Source organism: Heloderma suspectum, chromosome 6 (assembly GCF_057233095.1).
Source record: "Heloderma suspectum isolate Gila_16-S chromosome 6, 16-S_ref, whole genome shotgun sequence".
NCBI classification, from domain to species: domain Eukaryota; kingdom Metazoa; phylum Chordata; class Lepidosauria; order Squamata; family Helodermatidae; genus Heloderma; species Heloderma suspectum.
Genome location: NC_139463.1, coordinates 65097321 through 65123372, shown reverse-complemented (window position 1 = coordinate 65123372; position 26052 = coordinate 65097321). Strand labels below are relative to the sequence as shown.

The window sequence follows — 26052 nt, the reverse complement described above, 5'->3', positions numbered from 1 at the left end:
CCCAAGGAGCTGCTGACATGTGCAGCATCTTCTTTGAATCCCACAATATCTGCAGGCAGCTTGCCTTTGAGAGATGACATGAGTAATTACAGCATCCAGTGCTATGAGTTTAGAAAGGGGGGGGGCAAGAAAGAAGCTCAACCAGTAGTGGTGACACCCTCTGCAGAAAGTATAAATAGACACTGGTGGGGAGTGGAGTCCAGCAGTGTTACTTCGTATCAAGCAGTGCCTCTTGCTTTCTGCTTAGCATTAAGACATCCTTCATTGCTGTCACCATGAGCTGTGGTCCAAGGCCTACGGTCCTAACCGCTGGGAGAAGCAGCAGTGGCAGCTGCAATCTTGGTGGAGGAAGGGTGGGGGTGGCCTCTGTCTCATCTGGACGGTATACTTCCTGTGGGATAAGCAACGGGAGAGCCAACTTCTCTGGCCGGAGTCATGTTGGGGGAGGCTCTACCTGTGCCTATGGAGCAGGAAGAAGCCATTTTTCAAGCGGTAGCTGTAGTGGGGCATTTGTTGGTGGTGGACATGTTGGCGGAAGTGCTGGCTTTGGCACTGGCTCTCATGTTGGTAGTGTCGGTGGTGGTCATGCAGGTGTGGTTGGTGGTATTCCTGCTGGTATGGCAGCGGGCATGGGTGGTGTAGTTGGAGGTGTCCCTGCCGGCATGGTCGGTGGTATGGGTGGTGTGGTCGCTGGCCCTGGAGTGGTTGGTGGATTGGGCGGTGAACATGTCTGTGGAGGCATCTTCTCTTCCCTTGATGGGAAAATGACTATGCAGAACCTCAATGACCGTCTGGCTTGCTACCTGGACAAGGTCCGATGCCTGGAGGAGGAAAATGCTGAGTTTGAGCGCCGAATCAGGGATTTTTATGCCAAGCAGGGCCCTCTTTGTGAACCGAAGGACTACACCCATTACCACCAACAAATTGAAGATATTAAAAATCAGGTAGGATACCAATTCTCAACCCACTTTTCATAAGTTTCACATGCTTTTTCTTGGGTCCATTGCAAATAGCAGTCTCTTGGCTTAAACTCAGAACATCAGTGTTTTGCTGATCTTAAATGACAGTTGTGTGAAACCAATTCACAGTCATGATCATGACATGAAAAAAGATGAACTACTGAAATCCTCTTAAATTTGCTCTTGGATTCCCAAAATATTTTACTGAGTGGAATATTACTGCTTCCGCAAAACATATTTTTTCTCCTTCTCCTTCTCCTTTTCCTCCTCCTCCTCCTGGTTTGTTTAGATGTTGTTTGTGATGTGGACTCTACAAGACTAACTCAGCAATTAATAACACACTCATTATCCAGAGGAACACTCGGGAACTTTAGCACCATTTTGTATTGGAGTAGCACTCTAAAGTTAATCTGCAGCTTCTGTTGCTGTCATTCCAGCACTATGGGCTGGTGCATATTTTTGGTGGTCTGTGGTAGCCAGGATAGCACACTACAAGCATATGTACAACTTGCTGCATGGCAACAGCCAACACAGGGATTCATTTGAGTCACCCCCACATGATATGGCAGTTTTGTGTACACCAGCCCAAAAGGAAACTGAAGAAGGGGTTGTGTGGTGCTTGGAACTCTAAAATTATCGAAGGTATGTTTTGGGTGAACCCAGTCCTGTCACAACTCCTGAAGATGTTCTGGCTATAGTGATTTCTTTCCACCGGTAGTGAGCAGGATGGCTAACTATCCCGTGGTTCAACTGTGCATTGATATATATCTGTTCTGGATGGCATACATTGGTTGAACATTGGCATGGAGCTCCTGTTGGACTGATGAACACCCAGTGTGGATGGAGGCAGTCTAAATCTTAATGCTAGACCTTCACATGCAGGGTGAAAGAAAGCAGGGTCATAACTGGCTTCTCCTGACCTTGTCTTTATCCAGCTCATTCATACAAGTGTGGATAACAACAAACTCCTTTTGTGCATCGATAACAGCAAGCTGACTGCTGATGACTTCAGAACCAAGTGAGTCATTTTCCATAAACAAGCATGAGGCAAATGGGCATTCGTTCGATGGGGTCCCATTGTCTGAGGGACATTCTTGGTGGGCGCTGTGGGGCTCAGCTTGTCTGTTATAGGGGCTGCATGGAGTGGGGGGTGTCTGTCCTTTCAGGCTTGAAGGAGTGGAGGTGTCTGTTTTGTGGGCTACCTGGGGCTCTGCAGAACTGAGCGTCATCCAAGGGCACAGGAAAAGGACTGTGAGTCAAAGTATCTGGAATGCGGCAGCAAAGCCAAGTCCAAGATGGTGGTTGGCCAAGAAGCCATCTTGTTCATTGGATATCTCCCTGTCTCTTCTTTCTGTACTCCGCAGTAGTGGTGCATCCCTGTGATGGAGCCAGGCATCACAGGGATGCAGCACCAGCACTTTTTTTTATTAGCAGAGACTCTGACATCCTCTGAGAGAGCCAGCGTGGTGTACTGGCAAGAGTGTTGGACTGGGAGTCGGGAGATTCAGGTTCTAGTCCCCACTCGGCCATGGAAGCTCACTGGGTGACTTTGGGCCAGTCACAGACTCTCAGCCCAACCTACCTCACAGGGTTGTTGTTGTGAGGCTAAAATGGAGAGGAGGATTATGTACGCTGCCTTGGGTTCCTCAGGAGGAAAAAAGGCAGGATATAAATATAATAAATAAACATAAATAAATCCCCCCCCCCCGGCAGAATTCCCTGTTCCTTCTGAGCTGAGCTGCAATCCTCACAGCTGTTGCAGGAAAAGGAATTCTCCCAGCAACAATCTATTCTTCCCTGCAGTAATGCAAAGCCTTTCGGGGGGACGGGGTGGCTTGGTCTTGAGTGGGCAATTAAAACCCATCAGCTTTACCAAAGCCCTGCTCCTGGTGGAGATGAAAACGGCTAGAACAGGTTTGTTGATGTGCATCAACACTAGGGTTGGTAGAGAATTCTGCCACAGACCCCAATGAGGCTGGATTCCAAAGAATCCGGCCTCCGGAGGTCATGGCGGAATGGGGCGCTCACCTCCGCCTCCCTGCAGAATCTGTCTGGGCCAGCTCCTCCATGCAGCTACCCCGTGGAGCCGGCTGCCGGGTCCGCATTGCTGGCAATACGTCTGGCTGCCATTGCCGTGCCGTATCGCTGGGCTGACTCCGGATGCAAATGGCGTCCACTACGCCATTTGCGTCTGTAAAGCTGTTGGATTAACCTAAATGCAGCCATAAATGGCTGCATTTAGGTTAACCTAACAGCTTTACGGCCGCAAATGGCGTAGTGGACGCCATTTGCGCCTGTAGTTAGCCCAGCAATACGGTACGGCAGTGGTGGCTGGCCGTATCACCAGTGATGCGGACTTGGCGGCTGGCTCCGCAGGATTGCTGCGGAGTGGAGCTGGCCCAGACGGATTCCAGGGGGAGGGACGGATTGCCTCCCCCCAAGAGCGGATTCCCACCTGGACCAGCAGGTAGGGAATCTGCCCATCCCTAGAACTCAGCTGGCTGCATTTTTGGACTCTCCTTGGACTGCCACGATGAGCACCGGCGCTTCAAAATTTATGGCTACACCACTGCTCTGCCGTGTGCATCAGCAGGCAGGGGGTGCATCTTCCACAATGTGGGGAGGCTGGTCTTATTATTCATTTCATTTTATTTATTAATTACATTTATATCCCACCTTTTTTCCTCCTTAAGGAACCCAAGGCGGCATACATAATCCCCCTCCTCTCCATTGTAGCCTCACAACAACCCTGCGAGGTGGGTTGGGCTGAGAGTCTGTGACCGGCCCAAAGTCGCCCAGTGAGCTTCCACGGCCGAGTGGGGACTAGAACCCGGCTCTCCCGGCTCCCAGTACAATGCTCTCGCCACTACACCACTCTGGCTTAAAGGCCCAAGAAAGCCTGCCTGTTGAAGTGCTAGGGTGCAGCATGTTGATCACCCTGAACTGCTGGTCTTGATGGCTCTGTGCTCCCTCCAGTACCAGAGGCAGTGAGCCTGTGTACAGCAGTTGCTGGGGAACATGGGTGGGAGGGTGCTGTTACACTCATGTCCTGCTTGTGGCTTCCCAGTCGACAGCTGGCTGGCGGCTGTGTGAGCAGAATGCTGGACTAGATGGACCCTGGGTCTGATCCAGCAGGGCTCTTCTGATGTCCGTATGAAACCCTGAGGTGGCACCAGATTTACAATCTAGCAAGAGACAGGTCCTCATGCTCTGCTCCTTGGTGCTCAGGTATGAGACGGAATGCTGCCTTCGTCAGAATGTGGAAGCCGATATCAATGGCCTGCATCAAATCCTGGATCAGCTGACGGCCTGCAGGGCTGACCTGGATGCACAGTGTGACAACCTGCAGGATGAGCTGTGTTGCCTGAAGAAGAACCATGAGGAGGTGAAGGATATCATCTTTTATCGTTAATGAAGCTTAAGTGGAACATGTGAAATAATGCTTTCCCAGATTCCAAGAGCTTTAAACCTGAGAATAATACTTGCGGGTGTTAAAGATGCATGTTAGACTCTGTAAGGCATTCTTCCCCAACCTGGTGCCCTCCAGATGTTTTGGACTACAGCTCCGTGGATTCCTGACCCTTGTTGGCCATGCCAGCTGGGGCTGATGGGACTTGAAGTTCAAAACATCAGAAGGGCACCAGGTTGGGAAAGGCTGCTACAGGGGTATTGGCAGCCATCCTTTGTCATGGGTTAGGAGTTTCATGGGGGGAAAACCATGCAGTGACATGGAGGCAAGGCAAGAAGAGATCCCAAGCAGGAGCTTGTGACTGTAGGTGCCTTCTTAGAGGATTGTGGGTTTAGTAAGTGATCAACTAGCCTTCCCCAACCTGGTGCCCTCCATATGTGTAGGACCACAACTCCCATCATCCCAGCCAGCATTGGGGAGCATTCAGATGCATGCATTTTGAAGTGGCACAGCCCAGAATGGCAGTGTCATTCAGTATCGCTCCAGGGGCCACCCAAGTGGCCTCCTTGAGACGGATTTGCCTCTTCGAGTCTCAACCAGGTTCAGTTACCCTGGTTATTGGAGAGTTCATTCAGGGTAGGATGGATGAGTAGTGTGGAAAATGGCGGAGGAGATGAGAAAGCACCATCACGGTAGCTGTTTCATTGGGTTTGTGATCTTTCTGCAGGAAATCACCTGCCTGAAGAGCCAGTCCACTGGTGATGTCAATGTGGAAGTCAATGCCTGTCCTGGGCCGGATCTGAAGAAGATCCTGGAAGAGATGAGGTGCAAGTACGAGTCAATGATTGAAGGCAACCGCAAGGAGGTTGAAGCGTGGTATGGATCCAAGGTAAGCTATACACCTCCACATCCATAACACATGAAGGAGAGAGGCAGTACAATGGAGACAACTAAAACTGAGAAGTGTGATGGGCACAGGCAGTGGTCAGCCATGTCATATATTTTAAGCATGCTGGGATGTCACATCTTCTGACCTGGAAATCATTTACACCTAGTTCTAGGTGTGTGTGGGCTGCTTGCTTAGTTACTCATTGATGAGAGAAAAACACTCTTCATACACTCGATGGCACTCTCCTTTTATCATAACTTCCTTTGTCTTGGCCTTCAAAAGGTTCTGAGGTTCAGCCCTGACTCAAACTAGGTCTTGCAAATAGATTGCTTCCACAGCCCCCTTTCTCTCCTTGAAAGTGCTTTCCTTTGTTCACTTATCTTTTACACAGTCAATCCAGATGGTGTTGTTGTCAGGTTGTTGCAATCCAGTCCCCATCCCCACCCCACATGTTGATATTCCATGTTTGGCACAAGCATCTTCTACACAAAGATACAGGAGCCCTGTCCTCCTCTTCCCCCTGGTCATCTTAACTCTTAACTATATTCCATCTGGTTAGGAGATGTAAAGAGAAAGGCCATGTGTGACTATTTGCTCAGTTGTGGGGAAAGAAGCAGTAGCATGTCAAAATCCTGCTGTTTAATAGGAACTGAAAAGGGTGATCCTGTTTAACTCTGTTAGAATATTCCTACATAATGTTCACAGCACAGATGGATACTAAATGGGCATACGATTGCAGCATAGCACATACCCCACAAGTCTGATGTGCAGGGCTTATTATGTGAGCCTGGGATCATGTGGGTTAAGAGCTCTTAGGAGTTAGTATCCCCACAGACCTATACATTGGGGATTAAGGAAGAGGTCTTATAGGTGTGACTTCCAGGCAGGCAAAGGTTCCAACTCTTTTCTTTCTTTTTTAAACAAAAAGGAGTGTAGTGGAGTCAGGGCTCACAGGGCTGAAGCACTGAGACTTTTTGATTAGCAGGGGTGATAGCCATCTGACACCCCCCTCAGAATTCCCTGTTCCTCTGAGCTTAGCTGCCATCCTCACAGTCGTGGGGTGCATGAATTTCCCCAACAACAATATATTGTTCCCTGTTGTAATGCAGGGTATTCTGGGGTGGCTTGGCCTCGAATGGGAAATTATGCCTATTAGCTTTGCAGAAGACCTGCTCGTGGTGGAGATGAAAAATGCTAGAACCCTCGTGTTTATCATGATCGACGCAACTGCCTACGTTTTTGGACTGTCCTGGGAGCACGGACTGTCACGATGAGTGCCTGCACATCAGAATTTACTACTGCTCCACAGACATAGTCTCTACAGATGTGCAGCAGCCCTGTAAATGTGTGCTCATGCAAGCATGGCATAATCATCTCTGCTATGTTCTCTTTTGTGGGTACTTTCCCTTAGCACGGCCATATATTCATAGGGACACCCCAGAAATACTCTGAATTAGGAACCTAGGAAGCTGCCTCTAGGGATGTGCGAACCCACTCCTGCCCGGGTTCTCCGGCCGCCTGCTGAAGCGCCATCCCTCCTTGCCCCCCAGTCCTGCACTTGAGACCCCAGGAGCTCGACGAGTCGTCTGCACTCACCCCAGGCCTGGCCGACGAGTGCCCGCCATTTTGCCGCCTTTTCGTTTTTATGGAAAAAGGGATCTTAAAAAATGTGCACATTTAAATATGTGAGGTTTCTTTTAGCTCCCTTTTTTCGTAAAAAAACAACAAAAAAATGGCTGGTGCTCGCGGGATGGGGCCCGGGTGATTGTGGGGAGTGTCTGGGAGGGTGCCTGTGACAGGGTGCCTCCTCCTCTTCCTCCAGCTCTTTCTGGCTGCTTGACAAGCTCCAGGGCACTCATCGGCCAGGCTCGCCAGTGCCCTGGAGTTTGGCGAGCTGGGGCTGGGGGGCTGGGCATGGGGGATTTTGCTGGCCTCCCGGACTGAGTCAGGTGCTCACAACATCTCTAGCTGCATCATACAGAGTCAGACTGCTGGTCTGTTTAGCACAGTATTGTCTACATGGACTGGTGGTGGCTCTCCAGGGTTTCAGACAGGGGTTTTCCCCAGCCCCACCTGGAGATGCCAGGGATTGAACCTGGATACCTTTTGCACTCAAAGCTGAGCTGTGGCCCTTCCCTAATTTTGTGCATTGCAGATCGAGGAGGTGAATCGTGATGTCTGCACCAGCAGTCAGGAGATCGAGGAAAGCAGCAACAAGGTCACGGAACTGAGACGCCAACTGCAAGCCCTGGAGATTGACTATGAGGCCCAGTGCAGCCTGGTAAAAGAGAGAACAAAGCTTTTGCATCATTGTAGACCTATACGGGGGGACGGAGGCAAGGCCGGCCCTACCATTATGCAGAGTGAGGCAGCTGCTTCAGGCGGCAGGTGGTGGGAGGCGGCAGCAAGGCGTTGGAGGAGTGAGCTGTGGGCCAAGCGGCTGCCCTGTGCCCCTAAGCTAGCCTGCTGCCTTCAAGTGTGGTGGAGGATGCTGTCCCCTCTCCAGGCTTGAAGAAAGATTGAAGTGCCAGTCCAGCCAGCTTTTGTACATGGAATGGGAGGGGACGCCATCTTGTTCTTTGCCTCAGGCAGCAAAATGTCTCGGGACGACCCTGAGCAGGGGGCTGAACTGTGGAAGGCAACAAAATGTCTCCATCCGGTGAATGTACATAAGTCTGACTCCCCCAAAGGCAGTGAGGCAATGTGTGTGTGTGTGTGTGTGTATTATAGTCAGAGCGTGCTCACCTCACCTTGATGGTATCCAGACCTAATGTATTGAAAACATTTGACAACCACTGATCTGGGGGGTGTAGAATGAGGAAAGATCCCTAAAGAAAGGTTTTAAATACATATCTGTGCTTCTTCCGAAGTGTGGAAACAGGTTGCTCTTTAATTCCTTTTAGAAGACAAAGCTTGCCCTACTTTTCAGCCATATATGTTCTGAGGAAAAATTAGCACAATCAAAGATGGAAAAAATATACAAATGTATCATTTGAATACACCCTCACTCAGACTGTTCATTATTGTACCATATCAGAATGGCCAGAAATAAAGAACAGCTTAGGGCCTGATCCTATGGCTGCTAGACCATGGGATTTTTCAGTTTATGGGAACTGACCTCGGAGCCAGATCCCCGACGTTGGCTCCCAGAAAACCGCCTCCCCGCTGCCCCTGCCGCCTCATAAGAGGCACAGTTCGTCCCCGGCTCTGTGCTCAAGAGCAGTGTTGAGTGGGGGAAAAGGGGGTGTTCCTGGGGGTGGGGAGGGGACGGGACGGCGGAAGCGTCATTACGATGCTTCCGATGTGCCATCTGGCCTCTCCCCACTGCCCCCTGCCCCAAGGTGCCCCGGTTAGACAGCTGAAATTGGCTGTCTGGCTGCGAACGCAGGGTGGCGGAGCACGGAGGCAAAGATTCCCTCCGCGCTCCGCCCGCCCTGCGTCGGATAGTTGGTTGCTTCTGAGTTTGGAAGTGGCCGGCTATCCCCACCGGGTTGTGCTCTTAAGGGACTAGAAGACATTTCTCGTGGGGCTGCTTCCCACATGCATATTCATCACTTGAAGGCTGCCCCATCAAGAAGAGGTAGTTTGAGTGTGTAAATGGCTTGTCAGCTCAAACACAGTTCACACAACCATCACTGTTAGTCATCCAGTGTATGGTAAAACAACCAAACAAGAGAGAGCCAATCCTTGGAGTCTTGGCAACACACAGCCTGATTTCTTGCCAAATACAAATAATTTGGAGAGGCATACAGTCTGTCACTGGAACTTCCTCCACCATTTTCCTTCCTGCTGTGCTTCAGTGGCTGGAATTAGGCAGTGCAATCCTAAGCATGCTTACGCAGAAGCATTTAATTTGATTTATTCTTCAGTAAGTTTGCTGTAGCCTTATAACCTATGCATCTTTACTCAGAAGCAAGTCATCTAGAGGACAATGGGACTTACTCCCATGTAAATGTGTCTAGGGTTGGCCGGGATCACAACCAGTTCATGGATTTTCACCTGCAGTCTTAAGCGCTGGACTTCTACATTGAAATTCCATGGATATTCTCGGTAAAAATTCTGATGCTAGAATATGTTCCCACCAAAGCATTTTGCACTTTGGCTGAAGTCTGAGCATCCTGCGTGGTCAGTAAAACTGGATTCCTTTTAACAAGGAGACACTGTCTTCTGTTTCATTCCTCAGAGGGACACCCTGGAAAACTCTCTGGGTGAAACGGAACTTCGCTACAACAATCACTTGGGTGACCTTCAGGGGCGCATCTCCTGCTTGGAGCAGCAGCTGGCCGAGCTGCGGTCAGAAATGGAGTGCCAGAACCATGACTACACAGAGCTCCTTGATGTCAAAAGCCGCCTGGAGCAGGAGATTGCTACATACCGCAGCTTGCTCGAGGGGGGAAAGCATGATATTGTGTAAGTAGCATGCAGAGACAGAGGAACCCCCATAAACCCCAGAACAGGAGTTACAATTGTGTAAAATCCACTCCGTCTGTGTTTCGTGGATTGTCAGGCACCTTTTGCTCCATTGTCTGCTCACAGACGGATTCGATTTTTTTTCATTATGTGGACAAATACACAAATAATTCCGTAAGAGAGCTTGCAGCAATTGACACAATTTACCTTAGTACGTAATGTTTAGCATATTGTGCCCCCTTCCATTCAACTTTTCCCCGCATATATTTACCAGTCTCAACGGAAAGGTGCATATTTTCCTACGAATAAACATGCATAAATTTTGGGAAAGTTAAAAAAAGATCTGAAAGTCCACGTCTGTGGTGGATTCTTAGAAATCCAAGCTCATTTTAGTCCGTCTCGAATTTCTCCAGCATCCCTAGTTACAATAAGAACAGAATGAGGGGACTAGTCCAGTAGGTGTAGTCAGGGCTGGCATGGGTAGGACAGTGTGGTGTAGTGGCAAGAGTATTGGACTAGGAGCTGGGAGATCCGGGTTCTAGCCCCCACTCGGCCATGGAAGCTCACTGTGTGACTTTGGGCCAGTCACAGACTCTCAGCCCAACCCACCTCACAGGGCTGTTGTTGTGAGGATAAAATGGAGAGGAGGAGGATTAGTAAGCCTCCTTGGGTTCCTTGCAAGAGGAAAAAAGGCAGGGTATAAATGCAATCAATCAATCAATCAATCAATAATAAAAAAATAGGCAGCTGTTGAGGGCCCACAGCCCAGCAGGGGCCCACTGAAAAGTGCCCCCTGGACTTGCTCCTCTTCTTCATCCGTACAACCTGCTTGTTTATCTGCCTCTCGTCTGGCCCAGGCAATGGTGGTGGTGGGAAGGAGGAGCAGGAGATCAGAGAATCAAAGAATCATAGGGCTGGAAAGGGCGTACAAGACCATCGAGTCCAACCCCCTGCTCGGTGCAGGAAGCCTGATTCCCGGGCAGTCTCCCATCCAAGTACTAACCGGGGCTGACCCTGCCTAGCTTCTGAGATCAGAGATGAGGTCAGGCACATCCAGCCCTTTGCTCGTTCTATGTCACGGCCTACTTGCTCACTGGCTTTCAAACTGTCACACAAGCAAGTGGTAGCAATGATGAGGAAGAGCAGGGGGAGCAAGAGCAGCAGGTGACAAAGGTGGCGAGGAAGTTGTCCCACCGAGGAAGGGGGCCCACCGAGGGTGTCTTGCCCAAGGGCCCTCAGAAAGCTGGAACCAGCACAGGATGAAATGACTTCCAGATGTCAGCACACGTCACGTTCCCTGCGCAGAAGAGCCAGTGTGTGGTGTGATCTGTGTACTGGGGAATCCCTGGTTCACATCTCATCTCAGCCACGTAGGTGGCCTTAGAAAAATAACTATTCCCTTCATCTACAACAGGGGTGTAATCACAGAATCATAGAACAGTAGGGCTGGACGGGGCCTACAAGGCCATAATAATAATACATAATAATACTGCCTTGCCCTACAGGGCCGTATGAAAGATTACTGAGATAATGAACATGAGGTGCTTGGAATGCTTTCAATGTGTCATGTAAATGCTGTTGTTATTAAAGTCTCGGGGTTTGGGGATGGGTCAAACAAACACACAGAAACCCTTGCGGAGCTATGAAGCAAGCTGGATAGTCACAGGTGAGTCATTCCCTTTGAAGACTAACCCACCTCGTTGGTTTTTGTGACGCTAAAGGCATGGCTCTGAGTTCCTTGGAGAAAGGGCAAACATGATTTAACAGAAGAATTAAGGCTGCAATCCTGCGCCTACTTTCCTGGGAGTAAGCAGTGGTGTAGTGGAGGCAGAGCTCATGGGGACTCAGTCAGCATCGGTACTGTTTGACATCTGCCATCCCTCTCAAAAGTCCCTGTTCTGTCTAAGCTTAGCTGCAATTCTCACAGGGGCTGGGGACGGGGGGGCGGGGGATGAATTTTCCCAGCAACAATACATTGTCCCCTGTTGTAATGCAAAGTATTTTGGGGTGGCTTGGTCTTGAATGGGAAATTAAGACCCATTTGCTTTACCGAAATAGCTGCCGCTGGTGGAGATGAAAACGGCTAGAACTGGTTTGTTGATATGGATCAACACAATTGCCTGCATTTTGGGACTCTCCTTGGGGGTGTGGCCATTCTCACACTGAGCTCCCGCACTTCAGAATTTACCACTACACCACTGGGAGCAAGTCCCGTTGGACTCAATGGTACTTACTTCTGAGAAGACATGTGTACAATTGTGCTCTAAGTGTTACTCCTTGACGCTTGTAGCCTAATTGATTTGTGGTGTTTTTGCTACCGGGGTGAGAAGCATTACACATTTTGGGCTGAACAACAAAGCAGTTAACAACAAGCAACTCTTAACAACAAGTAGGGATGTCAGAGAATTTCGCCATGAATCTCGGGGAGGCCGAATGCCAGCGCATTCGGCCCCCCGAAATTGGTGGCGAAATGGTCTGCCCCCCCGCCCCCCCCCCCCGGACGGGACTTACATTGTGTGAATGTCCCTGGTGGCGGCGGCTCCGGTGGCGGTTCGGTGGCGGTGCAGCGGCGGCCGGTCTTCTGACTGGCTGCCGCCGCCGCCATTTCCAGTAAAAAACAAAACAAAACAAAAAAACGTGATAGGCTACATAAACATTTACGTAGCCTATCACGGCTAGATTTTAAAAAAATACCGTGATAGGCTACATAAATGTTTACGTAGCCTATCATGGCTGAGTGAAAAACAAAAAAACCGCACGTACGCAAATGGCGGCGCCTATGGGCGCCGCCATTTGCGTTCCTTATTTTGGCACGTGTAGTCTACGTAAACATTTACGTAGACTACGGGGAAAATAAGGGGAACGTCAAATAGCGTAGCGTTCCCCTTATTTTCTCCGTAGTCTAGGTAAATGTTTACGTAGACTACACGTGCCAAAATAAGGAACGCAAATGGCGGCGCCCATGGGTGCCACCATTTGCATACGTGCGGTTTTTTTTTTACTCAGCCGTGATAGGCTACGTAAACATTTACGTAGCCTATCACGGCTGATTGCAGGGATGCAAATGGCGGCGGCTATGGCCACCGCCATTTGTGTTCCCAGCCAGCCAGGATTTGCGGCGGGAGGGACGGGGCGCCTCCCCCCCGGCCAGAATTTCGGGGGGAGGGATGGAGCGCCTCCCCCCCACTGCGAATCAAATTTTGGGCAAGGTAAGTGACTTTGGTACATCCCTAACAACAACGCTGTTATTGATGTTCTCGGCAAAGAAATGTAAAAAAAAAAAAAAGCATTTCCAATTGGAAACAACAAGTACTTATTAATTAAGTAATGTGTTACCATTTGCTTCATGTGCAAACTGGTGCTCTGTTCACATCCAAGTAATTCCTGCAGGCTGATCCCTTAACCAGCCTCCCGCAACCTGGCACTGAACCACAACTCCCACCCTTTCCAAAAAGCATGGCCAATGGGTGTGGCTGCCTTGGGATGATGGGAGTTGTAGCCCAAGACATCTGGAGGGCACCAGGTTGGAGGAGGCTGCTCCAACCTCCAACGCTCCAAGCAATGGCGTGAGGTCATTCAATCGAAGTAAGTGAGGACCTACCAAAGGTTGCCTACCGTAGCCTACCTTTAGCAAAAATGTAAAAATGTGGCACAGACTTCAGCAACCCCAGGCTAAAGCTATGGGGCTATTCCAATATAGTATTTAGCACCTCTGTATTAACACAGATATATCTGCTGTCCAAGTCGGGGGGGGGGGGGGTAAAAGGCTGCAGTCATGTCCATATGCTCCACAGTTCATTTTAGGACACAGGTATGTCCCTTCTTGAGCATGCTGTTCAGGTGCTCCAATAGAATTGTATTTATTGTGCTTGTACCCTGCTCTTCCTCTGACAAGCTCAGAGTGGTGTACATCAGATTCCCAGGCAGCCTCTCATCCAGGCAAGCTGGAGGCCCAGATCTGCCTAGTTTCAGGAACAGGACTGTGCCATGTCACAAAGGGCTGGATGCGCCTGATCTCAGCTAAGCAGGGTCAGCCCTGGTTAGTACTTGGATGGGAGACCCCCTGGGAATCAGGCTTCCTGCATTGAGCAGGACTCGATGGTCTTGTAGGCCCCTTCCAACCCTACGATTCTATGATTCTATAATTCTTTCAGCTAGTGCTGAGAAGTACAGGTGATTTTTTCACATCCCCATAATCCCCCCAGTAAATAACTAAATGTGCAGGTTAGATGTGAAAGCAGCTGATAACCAATATGCTGAGTTGGGACGTTGCTTACTATTATATGCCAGGAATGATTTGTACCCAATGGAAAAAAGAGACAGAAGTCTGAAGACGTAAAATAAAACAAAACATAGTTTTATTCCTTGAAGTAGCCCAATGCATTTTGGCCCTGTACTATATATCTTGGGCCCAGCAGTTAAACTCTTTTGAAAACCAGCCTGCAGAGATCTCTGAAAAGATAGGTCTCCAAGATAAATTATGTCCCTGGATTTATATTGGAAATCTATCTTTTCGGAGATCTCTGCAGGCTGATTTTGAAAGAGTTTAACCCTTGAAGAGGCCCCAAATGTAGTACAGGGCCAAAACATGTTGAGCGACTTCAAGGAATAACTATATACCTTTTATATCTTGAGAGTCTGTCTCTTTTTCCATTGGGTTATGCTGGATGTTCTCCAGTTCTGCTTGACCCTGGCTCCTTTTCTACTGGAGGGATGATTTGTAGCCTTACTGGACAAGCTGCCTCTTCTCTCCTTGCAGCGGAGGAGGAGGAGCTGGCGGAGGCATCTCCAGTGGAAGATCTGGTGAAGTCCGGACTTCCCACACGTATGTGACCCATTCCGCAGGTCATGCTTGCCACGGAGGCCACTTACACCACTAGACACTGGAAAGAAGGGCATGCGGTGAGAAATGCTTTTTTCTTCTACCCCTCACTTCCCCACCGCCTATGATGAGAAAAGGGATGCAAAGCCTGTGGGATTTTGTCACGTGCTGGGACAAAGGTAGGATTGGGGCCTGGAGGCAGAATCTGGTCCCTGGGAGTACCTAAATCAAGGCCAGATAGGGATCTCTGAGATGAAATCCCAAGATGTTTGAGCAGAAGCTGTTGTAAGAATCGGTCAAAGATCAGAGTAGTGACATCTGTGTGTGTGTGTGTGTGTGTGTGTGTGTGAGAGAGAGAGAGAGAGAGAGAGAGAGAGAGAGAATCATTTATAAAGCACCTAAAATGTACTAAGCACTGTACATGGATTAAAATCATGAGAGCTGCTATCTGTAGGCTTACAGTCAAAATGATATGACACAAAAGGAAAAAAAAAAAAAAGGATAGGGAAGGAAGAGGAAAAAAAAGTGAACCCAGGCACCAGTTCTTAAAGTCACATGGTGGCTCTTCATAAATATTCAGTCAATCAATCAATCAATCAATCAATCCCAGCTTGAATGGAAACAGTCCAGGGAGAGGAGGGGCCAAATGGCACCTGGTCTCTCAGCCAAGCTGATAGAGAGGGCCTTGCTGTTCCCTCCCTCCCTCTGCTGCAGCCTGGTGAACTTGCAACTAACAGATGACTAGGGATGTCAGAGAATTCCGCCACGGATCTTGGTGAGGCTGAATGCCAGTGCATTCGGCCCCCCGAACTCCGTGGCGGAACGGCCTGCCACTCCCCCGCCTCCCTGCGGATCCCACCCGGGATGAGACTTACCTGGGGCGGATGTTCCGGACGGCGGCGGCTCCAGCGGCGGCTTTGGCGGCAGCGGCGGCGGTGACTGGTCTTCTGACCGGCTGCCGCCACCACCATTTGCAGTCTGTCCCCCCCCCCCATTCGTGATAGGCTATGTAAAGACTTACGTAGCCTATCATGTCTGGGTTAAAAAAAACACCCAACGTGTACACAGATGGCGGCGGCTATGGCCACCGCCATTTGCGTTCCTTATTTTTGGCCGTCTTAGTCTACGTAAATATTTACGTAGAGTAAGACGGTGAAAATAAAGGGGAACGGAAATAGCATCCGCTACACTATTTGCGTTCCCCTTTCTTGTCTTCGCCTTAGTCTACGTAAATATTTACGTAGACTAAGACGGCCAAAAATAAGGAATGCAAATGGCGGTGGCCATAGCCGCCGCCATTTGCGTACGCTTTTTTTTTAAAAACCCAGACGTGATAGGCTACGTAAGTCTTTATGTAGCCTATCATGGCTGAATTCAGGGACGCAAACGGCGGCGGCTATAGCCGCCGCCATTTGCGTCCCTGCTAGCCAGCAGCCGGATGTCCGGCTGCTGGCGGAGCCAGCTGGCGGCTCCGCGGAATCCCCGTGGAGTGGAGCTGGCTGGCCATGATTCTGGGGGGAGGCGCTCTGCGCCTCCCCCCTGGCGAGGATTCCGGGGGAGGGACAGAGCGCCTCCCCCCCAGCAGACCCAGCGGAGCCAGGTAAGCGGGGTTTCGTACACCCCTACAGATGACAATTGAGGGAGAGGAGGGGCCTTGCTGTCTCACCTCACATATTGTTGTTTATTCGGTCAGTCACTTCTGACTCTTCGTGACTTCATGGACCAGCCCACGCCAGAGCTTCCTGTCGGCCGTCACCACCCCCAGCTCCCCCAAGGCCGAGTCCGTCACCTCCAGAATGTCATCCATCCATCTTGCCCTTGGTCGGCCCCTCTTCCTTTTGCCTTCCACTTTCCCTAGCATCAGCGTCTTCTCCAGGGTGTCCTGTCTTCTCATGATGTGGCCAAAGTACTTCAGTTTTGCCTCTAATATCATTCCCTCAAGGGAGCAGTCTGGCTGTATTTCCTGAAGTATGGACTGGTTTGATCTTCTTGCAGTCCAAGGCACTCTCAGAATTTTCCTTAGCACCACAGTTCAAAAGCATCTATCTTCCTTCACTCAGCCTTCCGTATGGTCCAGGTCTCACAGCCATATGTTACTATGGGGAATACTGTTGCTTTAACTATATATACACAACTATGGAAAGCCCTGCACCAATGCATTTGAATTTTTGTGTGATAAAATAGCCCACCGTGGACTATTCAGTAGCAAAAACATGAGATCCCCTCTGCATGAGATAGACAGAGTAGGTGATACCATTGTTTGCAGTGAGATAGTGCCATATTAACTACATCTTGTTGTTTTTCTTTGTCTTCAGGGAACTGCAGAATGGGCAGAGAGCACCTTATCACCAGAGAAACATTCCTAGTAGCTTATCCAAGCTGTTGCTGTTCCATCTGTCCACTGGTATCTTTCAAAGCTGATCAGAGGGCCCAGTTCACTGTGTCCCATGCTACAGTCTTTCCCATTCTTCTGCAACATAGCATTGGTCCACTCTCTGATTCTTATCCAACGTGCATAAGTGCCGTGGTTAGCAATCTGCTGGCCACTGAAAACAAATGAACAAATCCAAAATAAATCTCTGCTTTTCTTTCTATGCCACCAAAGGCCTGTGTGTCAAAAATGTTTTCTTGTGTCAAAATTTTTAAAGTATTGTATAAATAAGGCTGACCACTAAGTCACAAACAGCAAACCTAGGTAATAAACCACATGAATAGTCTCCATATTCTAACTGTTCATCATCCCTAGAATAATGTTAATGTTCCCTCAAAAGGTATGAAGTGTAGCATGTTTACACAAGTATGTTTGTAGGGAGGTATGAAAGCATGCTACCATACAATAGGTTGGTTCCAGGTTTAGTCATACCTAGAGTAGACCCATTGAAATCAATGAGGATTCAAATTAATCATGACTAACTTAAGTCCCATTGATTTAATTCTAAGGGTTGTATCCAATGTTAGTCCTTCTTAGAGTAAACCCATTGAAATGAATGGGACTTACATTAGTCATGCTGGAATCCTGGGTCTGTTCTAAGGGTTGTATCCAATGTTACTCCTGCTTAAACCCCATTGAAATGAATGGGCCTTAAGGTAGTCATGCTGGAATCCTGGGTCTGTTCTAAGGGTCGTATCCAATGTTACTCCTGCTTAAACCCCATTGAAATGAATGGGCCTTAAGGTAGTCATGCTGGAATCCTGGGTCTGTTCTAAGGGTCGTATCCAATGTTACTCCTGCTTAAACCCCATTGAAATGAATGGGCCTTAAGGTAGTCATGCTGGAATCCTGGGTCTGTTCTAAGGGTTGTATCCAATGTTACTCCTGCTTAAACCCCATTGAAATGAATGGGACTTAAGTTAGTCATATTGTAATCCTGAGTCTGTTCTAAGGGTTGTATCCAGTGTTAGTCCTTCTTAGAGTAAACCCACTGAAATGAATGGGCCTTAAGGTAGTCATGCTGGAATCCTGGGTCTGTTCTAAGGGTCGTATCCAATGTTACTCCTGCTTAAACCCCATTGAAATGAATGGGCCTTAAGGTAGTCATGCTGGAATCCTGGGTCTGTTCCAAGGGTCGTATCCAATGTTACTCCTGCTTAAACCCCATTGAAATGAATGGGCCTTAAGGTAGTCATGCTGGAATCCTGGGTCTGTTCTAAGGGTCGTATCCAATGTTACTCCTGCTTAAACCCCATTGAAATGAATGGGCCTTAAGGTAGTCATGCTGAAATCCTGGGTCTGTTCTAAGGGTCGTATCCAATGTTACTCCTGCTTAAACCCCATTGAAATGAATGGGCCTTAAGGTAGTCATGCTGGAATCCTGGGTCTGTTCTAAGGGTCGTATCCAATGTTACTCCTGCTTAAACCCCATTGAAATGAATGGCCCTTAAGGTAGTCATGCTGGAATCCTGGGTCTGTTCTAAGGGTCGTATCCAATGTTACTCCTGCTTAAACCCCATTGAAATGAATGGGCCTTAAGGTAGTCATGCTGGAATCCTGGGTCTGTTCTAAGGGTCGTATCCAATGTTACTCCTGCTTAAACCCCATTGAAATGAATGGGCCGTAAGGTAGTCATGCTGGAATCCTGGGTCTGTTCTAAGGGTCGTATCCAATGTTACTCCTGCTTAAACCCCATTGAAATGAATGGGCCTTAAGGTAGTCATGCTGGAATCCTTACAACAACCCTGTAGGTTGCTATTATTATCCCCATATTGCGCGTAGAGGACTAAGGCTTGCGCAAAGCCGCCTGGCGAGTAGCGCATGGAGAAGCACGACTTGAACAGAATTCACCCATTAGGCCTCTGTCTTAGTCGGTATACTCTGCTAGTTTTCAAACGTTGCAAGCACTGAGAGATAATTACGCTCCTTTGATGAAAGATGCTTGATCTGCCACAGTAATTAATTGCTGCCTGTTTTGTGCACAGTCTGGGAAGATTCTTGCTCTGCTGTGTGATAATTACTTCCTTGTGAACCAATTCTCCATATTCATAAAAGAAACTTGTCAGTTTCCACTAATCAGGATCTTCAAAACTGAAATCTTGAAATTTCCATTTCAGCCAAGTAACCAAACAGATCTTTTCCCTGTTAGAGCTACTTCTCGTACCCGGCCCGCCTGCATCCCACCCGATCCAATGCTTCCTATACACAGATAGTTGTCACCTGTGGGATTCTCACATATTCCAGTCCTATATTCATGTAAAGGACCTCCCCCCACTGCCTGAGCCTTTTTAATTCCAGTGTGGCGATTGCAAGGTGAGGTTGCTGTGCCTCTTTAGATTGGAGGGATGACAGCAAGATAAAGGCATTTATGTTGCAGACTGTCTGATACACTTAAGGCACAATCCTATGCTAGCTGGGGCATGCTGGGAGTTGCAGGACTTTTTTGTTTAGACATGCAAAGGATTGCGCCCTTAGGAGAGTAAAATCCAGCACAGGGGATACTGCAAGTTCTCTTAAATGAAATAATATAACTCCTGTGTTCTGTGTTCTGGAGGAATTGGCTTAGTAGCCAATATGTGCTGAATTAGCTATGAAAGATTCTCATGGTGGCCTTATCTAACCTGGCACCCTTCAGATGTGTTGGACCGCAACTCCCATAATTCCCATCCAGCATGCCCAATGCTGGCTGGGAATTATAGTAGTTGTGGTCCAAATAGGGATTTTGTTAAATCTGTTCTGTCTGTGTTTTGCAGGATTGTCAGGCATCTTTCGTTCCATCATCCATTTATTGATGGAAGTGGATTTTTTAAACCAGATTTTTCTTCTCCTTGAGCTACTTCGCATTAGTGCTAATTTGCATCAGCACTAATGTGAATGGGCTAATGAAATTTAGCACAAATACAAATTAGTGCAGTCCCCCCCCCCCGGTGAAAAACCGATCCGCGAGTCCACAGTATCCGTCTGACTTGGAGAAAGCTGGTCTGCTGCAGAATTTGCAGGTCAGTTTCATAGAGATCTGGACTCATTTGAATCGGTTGCAGATTTCTCCAACACCCCTCGGTCCAACACATCTGGAGGGTGCCAGATTGGGGGAGGCTGCCCTAGGGAACGTTAATGCCTCCAACTGGAAAGCATTGCTGGGCTTGGCTGATGGTAATAAAACACAAGGCATTGCTAAATGCAAATATCCCCCCTACTACCCCCACCCACAGCAAAAACATTTGGCAGAGCTTTCAGCGACAAATCTGGACAAAGCAATACCTGGGCTTCAGAGTGCCTGAAGTGGTGTACAGATCCCATCATGTGCTCATGACCAGTCTGCTTTTGCAGATCCAACTGCCCCTCCTCTTGGTCCCACAGACCCAGCCTCTGTGCCGTGCCGAGGAAAGACCGATTCTGCATCCAGGATCAAGGATGCAAATCATGCAGTTTGTGGAACATATTTTGATGGTATGGGGCTTTCACACCATTTCGTATTCTTAAGCACCCTGAAAGAATTTGTGGGTAAAGGAAGAACGAGAAGAGGACCAGAGAGACAGAGTATCCCTGGGCTAATTACAGTGTACCCCTGGTGCCCGGGTACCCATCATAGTTTACCCCTTGATAGGGCATAATGTAGACCAGGGGTGGACAACTGGCGGCCTCCAGATATGTTGAGCTCCATCTAATGCAGGATCCTAGTAGCCAACCAGGTGCCCCTGGGAAGCCGCAGACTGCAGCTGCCCCTGGGGGCTCTGCCTCAAAAGATGGTACAAAAATATTTTAAATAAAAGAAACAATGCAATGTATACAAATCCATAGATGTAAAGAGGACTGAAAGAAGAGTAAAATTCCACTGCTGGTTGCTTTTAGGGTGGCCATATATCTTTTTAGGGTGGCCATGTATCTTTTAGGGTGGCCAAGTATCTCTTTAATAGGGCCGTGTTGGCTTAGTGGTTAAGACGCTGAACTGCAGACTGGAAGGTTGGCAGGTCAGCAGTTCGAGACCTGAGTGCTGCGTGACGGAGTGAGCTCCCATCTCCAGTCCCAGCTCCTGCCAACCTAGCAGTTCGAAAGCAAGAACTATTGCTTTCTATTACTATTTATACAGTTCGAATAGCAAGAACATGCAAGTAGATAAATAGGTGCTGCTTCGGCGGGAAAGGTAACAGCGTTCCGTGCACCTCGGTGTTCAGTCATGCCGGCCACATGACCACGGAAACATCTTCGGACAGCGCTGGCTCTTCGGCTTAGAAATGGAGATGAGCACCACCCACTAGAGTCGGACACGACTGGTTGGGGACACCTTTAACTTTACCTTTTAAAGTATCTCTTTAGGGTGGCCATGTATCTTTTAGGGTGGCCAGGTAACTTTTAGGGTGGCCATGTATCTTTCCATGTATCTTTTACAGAGGACAGTCCTCTACTTGAAGGTGTCCTCTACTTGAAGGTGTCCTCTATTTGAAAGGCTGTCCAGTTCAAGTCCAGTTCAAATATAAAGAACCACCACAAGGAAGGGCTGGGCTTGAAATTGCTCATCAACAGCACCTGGACAGCAGACAGAGCAAGGCACACAGGTCACCTGGTCACAGTCTCTCACACTATGGTGGGACATACTACATTTCTATTTAAGTTATAATAATGATTTCTAAATTTACATCTTTGTTGTTTATTCGTTCAGTCGCTTCCGACTCTTCGTGACTTCGTGGACCAGCCCACGCCAGAGCTTCCTGTCGGCCGTTGCCACCCCCAGCTCCCCCAAGGTCGAGTCCGTCATCTCCAGAATATCATCCATTCATCTTGCCCTTGGTCGGCCCCTCTTCCTTTTGCCTTCCACTTTCTCTAGCATCAGCATCTTCTCCAGGGTATCCTGTCTTCTCATTACGTGGCCAAAGTACTTTAGTTTTGCCTTTAATATCCTTCCCTCAAGGGAGCAGTCTGGCTTTATTTCCTGGAGTATGGACTGGTTTGATCTTCTTGCAGTCTAAGGCACTCTCTGAATCTATATTTATAAATCAGCATATGCAAATTTAATGCAAATTGGCCTCCTGTTTTGTCCTCTTTTTTGATGATGCATGTCCTCTTTTTTGGAGGTTCTCAAACGGCCACTCTAGTTGCTTTTATGAAAAAGATGGAAATGAGAGAAGCAAAGGGATCTACACAACTATTGTGTGGAGACGTAAACAGCTGGATAACATTGTCCCATTTTCTAAAAATGATTGCTCCACAAGCTGCAATTAAAGTAATAGGTCTGCCTCCTTGCCCAGAGGAACTTTCAAAGTCTGTTTTTGAATCTTTGCTGACTTGCATTTGGGGAGAAACTGTGGATGTGTTCCCATGAGGGAATTTGAGTTGTTTTGCAGGACAATGCGAGGAGATGGTTGGGGAGGGCCCAACTTGGGTCCCACATTTGTCTTTCAAGAGAGTGCAAAACAAGAATTGCAAGGAGATCTTAAGAGTTGCTTTGTGCGTGTGTGTTTTGAGCAGCACAACTTTTCCCTCCCACATCATGGAATTTATTCCTGGTTCTGCAACAGGGCTGTCCCTCATTTCATTGGGAAACTTTGCTCCTTCCTCTTTTGCTTATGAGCCAGCATAATTAGAGTGCTTATTCTTCTAATAATAGGAAAATGCCCTCCATTATGACAGATGGTAGGAGTGGAAAGAGCTTCTCAATATTGCCAGGAGTCTTGGAAACAGAGCATTTCTCAGGAGAGGCCAGGGCACTCAGTGTCGGGGACTGGGAGGTGCATTTTTCCTCTCACTGCAGTGGTATCCCCAAGCTGGGCTTTTCCCCATAGAATCATAGAATAGTAGGGTTGGAAGGGGCCTACAAGACCATCGAGTCCAACCCCCTACTCAGTGCAGGAATCCAAATCAAAGCATCCCTGACAGACGGCTGTCCAGCCTCATCTTGAATGCCTCCCATGTGGGAAAGCCCACCACCTCCCTAGGGAATTGGTTCCATTGTTGTATTGCTCTGACAGTCAGGACGTTTTTCCTGATGTTCAGACGGAATCTGGCTTCCTGTGACTTGAGCCCTTGATTCTGTGTCCTGCACTCTGGGATGATCGAGAAGAGATCCGGGCCTTCCTCTCTGTGACAACCTTTCAAATCCTTGAAGAGCGCTATCCTATCTCCCCTCAGTCTCCCCTTCTCAAGGCTAAACATGCCCAGTTCATTCAGTCTCTTCTCATAGAGCTTTGTTTCCAGTTCCTCGATCATCCTTGCTGCCCTCCTCTGTACCTTCTCCAGTTTGTCTGCATCCTTCTTGAAGTGTGGTGCCTAGAACTGGACACAGTACTCAAGATCAGGCCTAACCAGTGCTGAGTAGAGGAGAACTAGTACTTCCCAGGTTTTGGAAGCTATGCTTCTATTAATGCAGCCCAAAATAGCATTGGCCTTTTTTGCAGCCACATCACATTGTTGGCTCATCTTCAGCTTGTGATCGACAACAATTCCAACATCCTTCTCGCTTGTAATATTGTTGAGCCAAGTATCCCCCATCTGGTAATTGTGCATTTGCTTTCTTCTTCCTAGGTGCAGAACTTGGCATTTATCCCTGTTAAATTTCAGTCTGTTTTTTTCCGCCCAGCACTCCAGCCTATCAAGATCACTTTGAATTTTGTTTCTGTCTTCCAGGGTATTAGCTCTCCCACCCAATTTTGTGTCCTCTGCAAATTTGATCAGCATTCCCTGCACCTCCTCCTCCAAGTCATTAATAAAAATGTTGAAGACCACTGGGCCCAGGACTGCGCCCTGTGTACTCTGCTCGTTACCTCTCCCCAGTTTGAGAAGATCCCATTGAGAAGCACTCCTTGAGTCTGATTGTGTAGCTAACTGTGTGAGTGGTAATCATTCATTTGCATGGGATAAGATAAAAGTGTGTATTCATGGACACCATGAGGGTGGAATCTTCCTGCTGTCCCCCATTTTCCTGGGAAGAGCACTTGCCCTTGTTTCCCTAATATTCCCATACAACTTATTCCCATACAACTGAATAGGAGCTATTGAGAACTGAGTCATATTCTGTGTGCTTAGCCTTGGTGCTTTTTCATATCCCTTCCCTGGGTTTTGTTGCATGCGCTCTGTCTGTCTGTCTGTCTGTCTGTCTCTCTCTCTCTCTCTCTCACACACACACACACACACACACACATATTATGTGTTACTGAGGAAGGTGGAAGCTGAAACATAACTAATAACTCTTAACTGCCCCTGTTCAGTCACATATACACATGTATAAGCAAGCCTTCCCATCCTGGAGCCCACAAGATGTTTTGAACTGCAGCTCCCATCAGCCACAGTCAATGTCTTTGGGATGATTGGAGTTTTCAACTCTGATACCTCAGTTCTGGTTCATTGGGCTCAGGGAGCTTTTTCATTTATGCATGTGATTTTGGCTACCTCCGTTAGCTTTGCTGCAATTTTGGGGAGTACCACATCAACCGACATAATGCTGAGGGATGCCATCTTTAAAAAAAAAAAAAGGTAAAGGCATTTACATCTAATAACTCTCTAATACAATGTATATCATCTGCCCCTTTTTGTGGACAGAGTTCTCTACCTTTGACAACTGCACAACAAGCAGAATTCTAATGTGTTCACTTGCTTAAAAAAAACAAAAAACAAATATGGGCTATTGTGAGGGACAAAAAGAAGTTGAGATCTGAAAAAGTCAAATGTGAGAGAAACCAGAACTGACAGATTTGTCCATTCAGGCCCAGGGTTTTGACTGCTGCTTTGCTCTTAAATGCCTGGGTTTGAATCCTTATATATTCAGCCACATTGGTGCTGAATTGGGGTTGCCACCACCTCTTCTTCTTCTGACAGCCTCTTCATCTTTAACAGCTCTATGTCAGACAGATATATCATCATCCTTTCCATGCTGGGAATAGCTGTACCTGTTGAATTTGGCTGGTGCAAATGAGCGAGAATTTTGTTTTAGTATGTTTTTGATAAAGAATCGCACAGTTCATATCTGGGAGAGAAAGGTTTAAAAACTGAATGCTAGAGAAAGCAATACTCCCACCCATCACGTCTCAGTTGCAAATCCCTTTCTTGGTCAGTCACTGCCAGCTCAGACTTCATCAGTGTGCACATGAAATTCAGATTTGTTGCCCCCGTGTACATCACTTTACACTTGCTTACATTGAATTGCATTTGCCATTTTGATGCCTAATCTCCCAGTTTGAAGAGCTCCATTTCTCTTTGCAGTCTATTTTTATTTTAACCACCATAACTTGTTTTTGTTTTAACTGTGACCAAGGAGAAATCTATATTACAACTTTAAACTGGTTTCAAACCTGTTTTTAGCAATTACAGCTACTAAATACAGGAATTCTGGGAATTGTACTTCTAGGAAGAGGGGCCGCTTGGGCAGGGGACAGGGGTCTCTAGCAAAGAATTCTCAGTACCCTCATGAAACTGCAGGTTCCCTTTAGATAAACCGGTTTGAAACCAGTTTAAAGTTGTAATGTAGATTGTCCCTTGGTGTCATCAGCAAATGTGGCCACCTCACAGTTCACCCCAACCCTAACTCCAGATCATTTACGAACAAGGTAAAAGGCATTGTTCCCAAAACAGATCCTTGGGGACCCCACTGCTCACATCCTTCCATTGTGGGAATTGCCCATTTATTCCTACTCTTTCTTCCTGTACTTTAACCAGTTACCAATCCATAAGAGCCCTCGGGCCATCACATCTTGCGGTAGTTGGAAATTCCATAGGTTAACCATGTGCTGCGCGAAGAAATGCTTCCTTCTGTTCCAGTATTATGCTGTGAGCCAGCATCAGTCCAGAAAAATGTCTTGGCCCAGTCTCATCAAATGGGCAACAAAAAGGGGCTCTCATTCGCTTCAAATGTTCACCGGGCCCCACTAAGCCCAGAGAAACACTGGGTTCAGCCGTCACCAGAGCAGCTATTTCATCTCCCTAACTGAAAAACAGAAACAGAAAATCTTGATGATTCCGTGCAACTATAACATTTCTGGTGTGGCAACATCGTTAAAGAGGAACAGCTGATGTGTGAAGAAACTGCCTATTTACTGGGGTATCCAGAGGCAAATTGCTGTTGAGGGTTCTATTTTTTCTTGACACAAACGATAAGCTAGAACTAAACTCGTAAGAGACAGTGACCCCTCCTCCCCAGCAGTG

At 47.9% G+C, this 26052-nt stretch overlaps 1 protein-coding gene across 1 annotated transcript; it reads left to right on the top strand.

Annotated features, from left to right (window-relative positions):
• The first annotated feature begins 210 nt into the window (after positions 1-210).
• LOC146341045 (keratin, type I cytoskeletal 19-like) lies at positions 211-17090 on the top strand. Its single transcript, XM_084808257.1, has 8 exons — positions 211-944; positions 1895-1977; positions 4188-4344; positions 5096-5257; positions 7413-7538; positions 9441-9667; positions 14427-14569; positions 16805-17090. The coding sequence occupies exons 1-7, from the start codon at positions 276-278 to the stop codon at positions 14545-14547; spliced, it is 1545 nt and encodes a 514-aa protein (XP_084664383.1). The 5' UTR covers positions 211-275; the 3' UTR covers positions 14548-14569; positions 16805-17090.
• Positions 17091-26052: the final 8962 nt, after the last annotated feature.

Coding starts and splice junctions, on each gene's coding strand:
- LOC146341045 (XM_084808257.1), top strand. CDS start 276: ATGAGCTGTGGTCCAAGGCCTACGGTCCTAACCGCTGGGAGAAGCAGC. Junction 945..1,894: donor TTGAAGATATTAAAAATCAG/GTAGGATACCAA, acceptor GTCTTTATCCAG/CTCATTCATACAAGTGTGGA. Junction 4,345..5,095: donor TGAAGAAGAACCATGAGGAG/GTGAAGGATATC, acceptor ATCTTTCTGCAG/GAAATCACCTGCCTGAAGAG.